The 6,188-nt window shown below is 40.9% G+C and overlaps 1 protein-coding gene across 1 annotated transcript; it reads right to left on the reverse strand.

Annotated features, from left to right (window-relative positions):
- Nucleotides 1-1,240: 1,240 nt before the first annotated feature.
- On the reverse strand, nucleotides 1,241-3,541 carry LOC144688976 (growth arrest and DNA damage-inducible protein GADD45 beta-like). The gene is made up of 4 exons (XM_078556056.1): nucleotides 3,292-3,541; nucleotides 3,023-3,124; nucleotides 2,651-2,864; nucleotides 1,241-2,306 (listed from the first exon to the last, which is right to left on the reverse strand). The coding sequence occupies exons 1-4, from the start codon at nucleotides 3,333-3,335 to the stop codon at nucleotides 2,193-2,195; spliced, it is 474 nt and encodes a 157-aa protein (XP_078412182.1). The 5' UTR covers nucleotides 3,336-3,541; the 3' UTR covers nucleotides 1,241-2,192.
- Between the last annotated feature and the right edge of the window lie 2,647 nt (nucleotides 3,542-6,188).

The raw sequence follows: 6,188 nt of genomic DNA on the forward strand, positions 1-6,188 counted from the left end.
GTGTTCACCACCAACCAAACAATGGTTAGGTTTTAATTTTGGTCAACAACCAAAGAGACTCTCTGTTGCCATTAAAAGTTACATTTTAAAAAGTAACTACTTTTCACGTTGCAATTTTAACTTGTTGTGGAGCCAGGCTAGTATTATGAATACCTCCTTGAGCTGGCCTTATGCCAACATGTTGAAATTCCCAAACACCATTACCAGTTCATTAACTTCACACCCAAAATACAATATTGTATCAATGTGTAGCAGTTTTATCATGTTGACAAAAGTGCACTGCACTGGGGAAGAGTGATGAAATTATTGAAACCTTTTGGTTCTTAGTTAAAATTGTCAATTCTAAAGAACCAGGAACAACTCTTTGTCACATTAAAAACTCATGATTTCAGGATGAGTGAGCTGTTCCTCTTTCCTTTAAGTGACAAGGCATAGAATGGCTATGAAGCCAGTGACTGTCTGGTCAGGCTTGTCTTTATTGAGCTTTAACCTGATTATGGTCTACAAAACTAGGACATTAGTCACGTCATAGTAAGGTGTGATTCTGTACAGTTCAATGCTTGGTTTATTCTCATACTGTGTTAAATGGAGAGCTGCTTTGAACAGGAGCTGGCCTCCACTGCCAAAGCTGCAGGCATGATGTCTGTACGCTGATTTTTGTCTGGATGCACAGAAATTAATCAGACAGCAGGGTAAACAATTAAACTAAAAATGTAATTTTAAGAGACAGACCAATTCTGAACCAGGTAGGTACAACCCTGACCAATTAGTTTGACTTTTCAATGTGTTACTTGTTAGCAGAATGCTTACAATGGCGTAGTGGTATTGTTGCTGAACGCTGGACTAGTAATTCGTGAGACCCAGGATAATGCTCTGGGGACCTGGGTTCAAACCCCACCACAGCAAATGGTAGAATTCAGATTCAATATATTAAAAAAAAATTAGGAATTAAAAGTCATAATGATGACCATGAGAATGATTGCTGTAAAAACCCATCTGGTTCACTAATCCCAGGGAAGGACCTGGTCTGGCCTACATGTAACCCCAGACCCACAGTAATGTGGTTGGCTCTTAAATGTCCTCTGAACAATGGCAATTAGGGATGGGCAATAAATGCTGGCCTAGTCGGTGATGCCCACATCACATGAATGAATAGAAAAATGTATGCCAACCAATGTAAAGGTCACTTAGTATTTCACCCTACTAGCCATGGCTGTTAAGATAACACAAGTCAGAGTGATTTTTTATTTTAAAAAGTATTTATTGTAGATGTAATTTGCAATAAAAACACAAGTTCATTTTATTACATATATATTGGAAAAGACAAACGAAGATATCACAGCGTTATAAACAAGACGCTAGTTAAAAAAAAATGACAGAAGTTAATAACAAGACTTTGGAATTAAATTGCACAATGCCCATAACATGACTTGGGGATTCTTTGCAGAAATCCCATTATTGAAGCTAAATGCAACAGTTCACTCCTCAACATCTGCTGCGAATCCCCTCCACAGTATAAAATGAAACGTGCGGGGGCGAGTTCCGGTTAGAAATTAAAAAACTGCTCCAAATGCAGTCCAGTGCAGCCTCGCACGTTGTTCCCTCTCCGACCTCCCCTTCAGGATACAAATCCACGCCAGTCACCGAGCAGAGCAGCTCAGGCCGGCCATCCGCTGTTTATATAATAAAAAAAACAAACGCCCATTCATTCATTCCAGCACAGCCAGAATGACAGTCCTCTTCGCATTCTTGTATCAAACATCCGTTCTTCCACTCTTTCTGCATCTCAGTCCAGTCTATTATTTTTTTAAAAATAATCTAGATACAAAAAATGTCCTGCTTCGAAATATCTCCCTTATTTCGCTTCCAAAGATCGGTTTTTTTTCCCCCTCCATCTCCAGCTCCTCCTCTTGCAGCTGCCTCCTCGGTTCCGGGAGCGGCTGCAATCCCACTTGCCGGCCTAAAACCAGCCAAGCCACCGCCGGGTATGCCATCTCCTTTACACCTTTTTTTTTATTATAAAAAGAAAACAAAAATGCCTTTGCAAACATGATTTTTCTTCTCATCCATCCGCATCTTGTACTTTGTTTTTTTTTAAAAAAAAACTCGGCATACATTTTTCTTAATTAAAAAGACGCTCTCTTCAGCTCTTTTCTTCCCTTTATTTTTTTGGTGTAGGTGTCGATCCCACTTCAGCGTTCCTGCAGGGAGACGGTTGGAACCCACTGGTTCTGGTTTCTGCTTTCCTGGCAATAGCTTCCGACTTCCTCCAGCGCCTCACATTTCCAAACATCGGTATGAGAGTTCTGGAATTAGAATTACAAGAAGCAAAAAAAAAGGATTGAGAATCGCGTCATCACCAGCAGCACGTCAATTCCAGTCAGTTTCAACTTCCTCTGCCAAACGTTTCGTTTTTTTACAACTGCAACCGGTTAACCCGTTAAGCGTCAACATCGGCTAAATAGCATTACACAATCTTTGAAAAAAGGGGGGAGCCAATTTCTTTCGGGTACATGCATAGTTGACAGAATTTGCATGCATTAAATACGGGGCAATATTTAACTATTAATATTGTGTCTGCACCGAAGATATTTTTATTTTAAACAGTACGGTACTTGAGAGAGAGAGAGAGAATAGAGGCTATTCTTACCGTGACAAGCATGCAGTGCATGTCCCGCGGTTCGGCAGTCTCGTCCCCAGTCTCCAGCAGCTCTTCCAGCCGCTTGACTCCACGCAGCCGCACGATGTTAATGTCATTCTCACAGCAGAAAGCCTGGATCAAGGTGAAGTGTATCTGCAAGGCGATGTCACTGTCGTCCTCCTCATCGGCCGCCAGGAGACACAGAACCACACTGTCTGGGTCACTGCACGGGACAAGAACAGAAGGGGCGATTAGAGACACTCTTCAACAAATAATCGCAATTGAAAAGAGATTTGAAAATCGATTTTGATAAAATTTCAAATTGTGGCATTAAAAAAAAAATCCTTGCTGGCAACTGGTTGCAATGTGTGCGATACTTACACATTCATTAGCTTCGCGGACTCGTAAACTCCAACTGTTAAGTAGCCTTGGCGTTGAGCTGCCACCAACAATTCCTCCAAAGCTTGATCAATTGGCTGCATCCTGGACAGAGAAAAAAAAAGATGAGATTTTTTGTAAAAAAAACTACTCCTCTTCAAAAACTAGACTGCAAGCTAGCTAGCCAATATGCACGTATAAAATCTACGCGTGGTCTTCTCCACAATACAAATTAACAACAGCAAACAACTGCACTTAATCCGGTCTCTTACTTTTTGCTGGTGTTGTCAGTTCCAGAGATATCTTCCAGAGTCATGTTGCAGTAATTAAATCCAAGGTAAAAAGAACCCGCGAGTTCCAGACTAAAATGATAACGTTGCTGTAGCTTTCTGCCGCTGATTGTAACAATCCTTCAAGGTTGCAGTTAGCGTTCAATACACAATCCTCTACGATTTCCTTGTTCTTTCTGCGGCTCCAGAGCGGCGCTCGCTGCTTTTTAAATGTTACACACCACCCACCGACTCATCTACGTACCGCTCTTGCGATTGGCTGTGCCGACCGATCGTCCACCACATGGGAGCCCAGACCGAGATGTCATGTGTTTCTTCTCTGCTGGTTCTGGGAATTGCCCTAATTTTTTCATATTTTTCTTTCTCGCTTTCTCGGTGACTCACTTTCTCGTGCTACCAGGATTATGAGCTGCAAATCGTGTCCGTATTGGAATGAAATGAATCCTCAAGAATAAAACCGTATAGTGCTATGTAAAATTCGATGATAATTGAGTTGTCTAGTCGTCTAATTCAGAGTTCCCGCATCACCAGGGCACCGATGTTATTTATTATACACATAGAGCCTTATTTATTTCCCACTTCATGCAACACAAAGCAACATTGTTTATTTTTTTTTTGCATTTAACATTTGAGCTAAAGCACAATGTCTGGAAATTCATGATTGAGGAAACACTTGCAAAATTAGACTCAATTTGTTCCAAATCATTTGCAAACACTTGCCCGAAAAAGTTAAGGATTCATCAGCTTTACATATTTACAACATTTTGCATGTGTTTTTTTTTGTTGCATTTTATTGAGCGAGCGTAAAATCTGAAGTTCCATTTTGTAATACAGACTTGCAAATTTGGAGTGTGGATTGTAGGTGAAACGAAATATTAAATTTGCGTAACGCCTGTTATAAACTGTCTCGGTTGGAGCGGTATGCACCCGGAAATGCAATGCACGTTACTGTTCTGAGTTTCAAAACATAACTAAACGTACTTTACTTCTTAATAGTACACTCAGTTCGAGATTAAAAGCAAGTAGAACCAACTGGAAAGAGAACCTGTTTCTCTTCTCTCTCTAGTTTCCGACGGGGAATATTTAGCATACGTAATAAGTTTTCCAATTCAGTGGAAACTCCGCCTACCAACAAGCTAGCGCACAAAGTCACAGAGAAGCAATCATTTCTCTGCACCGGCTTAAATGCACTTTCTGAAAATGGACAGAAAGAAAGTAATTGGAATAATTACGAACAGCTTTGCATAAAAAATGTTTTGCGAAATCATCAAAGTGCACTTTACAATCCTGGCGTGCGTTTGTGATGTTTTATAATTAACCTGATAGATACACATGTATCCTTTGACATACAGTGCAGTCTGTTATTAAGGAAAAACCTGACCGTCTCACACCCCCCCCCCCCCTTGCCCTCCCCCCTCCCTCCAACATGTTCCTGCAGGGGAATAAAATGTCCTAGATATCTTCGTTGTATTTGTGACTGCAGCTGTTTTGCAAATCGATCTGTTTGCAGAAATCAAGTGTGTTTACATGTAACTTTCAGTCGTCGATTTGCATGTTTAAACACATAATCGGTGCTTTGTGAGATTGCAGATGAGAAGTAGTTCGAATTCCAAACAGAATGCACGTTGATTCGCCTCTCCCTCCCCATTATGAAAGTCGTTAAAAAAAAAACGAACGCAGCTTGTAAACAAATTCAGAAATAAACACATTTACAACGGCGTTAAAACTAATGAAAGAGCGCCGTCTGGCGGGTTTGTTGCCTGTTGCTTCCTCTGCTCACTGATTCCATCTGGCGATCAAGTAAGGGAAAACCAAAAACTGGCACCACACCGTTATTTTCCGACATGGGAGTTATTTTGGGGGTGAATTATGCTAGTTGAGATATATTGCTGGTTCCAGCATCATTCCACACCATAAACAAACATTGAACAAGCTAGTGTCCTTCTTAGGCCAGCTCCAGGCCAAACTCCTGCAAAATCAACTACCATGGACCAGGCACTGTGTCTGGATGGCCGAGAACCATCTCCCTTCTGAACTCTCAAATGGCCAACGTTCCAGGGGAGGACAAAGAAAACATTTCTCTGAAGCTCTCCTTGAAGCACAGAATTAATGACTGGGAGAGCTTGCTACCAATCATTCAGAATGGCGACCACTTGTCCGTCAAGCTGCATCACATTTTGAGTCCCAACATCTTAATGATGAGACAGAGTGGGAGCAGAGAAGGAAAGAAAAGAAAGTAAACCCTGCACTTCAGATCCCAATACTTCATGGGGTATCCTGGAGAGATCCAACCGACTCTTCTCCTCCTTAATCCGGGAGCCATTATGGAACCTCAACATTATGGAATGTAATTATCCCAATTATTTTCTTTCTGTCCATTTTTAGAAAGTGCATTTGAGGTGCCCACACTAACATTAGTAAACTCAGCACAGACCAGGTTTTTGACCTGTCTGGTGAGTGTGGCTCAGCAGCACATTAGAAAGTTACCCACTAGGGCTATTGCAAGAAACTCCCAAATCCCACATTGCTAAGTAGTGTAAACTACAGAGTGCAGAGACAGAACAGAGAGCGAGAAGTAAACAAGAGTTCTTCATTTCATCAGAGAGTAGTAATATGGCATAAATTCAAATGCTGGGCTTTCTAGTGAGAGAGTGTACCTAAAGAAAGCTATGTCTATAGCTGGACTTCTTCAATCTTCAATCTTGTTAGAATGTTTTGAGAGTTTTACTGACTTGGCGGATGTAGGATGTTGATATAGGATTATCTCAATTTTTAAGAAAGAATTTTTTTAAAAGTCCTTGAAAGGAAACTATTTCCTTAGATAGTATATTGATCGACAGCACATTCCTGTCCTCATAGATAGTAATTGAGTGAAATAT

The sequence above is a fragment of the Cetorhinus maximus genome, chromosome 13 (assembly GCF_964194155.1).
Source record: "Cetorhinus maximus chromosome 13, sCetMax3.hap1.1, whole genome shotgun sequence".
NCBI classification, from domain to species: domain Eukaryota; kingdom Metazoa; phylum Chordata; class Chondrichthyes; order Lamniformes; family Cetorhinidae; genus Cetorhinus; species Cetorhinus maximus.

Coding starts and splice junctions, on each gene's coding strand:
- LOC144688976 (XM_078556056.1), bottom strand. CDS start 3,335: ATGACTCTGGAAGATATCTCTGGAACTGACAACACCAGCAAAAA. Junction 3,125..3,291: donor ACTGACAACACCAGCAAAAA/GTAAGAGACCGG, acceptor TTCTCTGTCCAG/GATGCAGCCAATTGATCAAG. Junction 2,307..2,650: donor TGCACTGCATGCTTGTCACG/GTAAGAATAGCC, acceptor TTCTAATTCCAG/AACTCTCATACCGATGTTTG.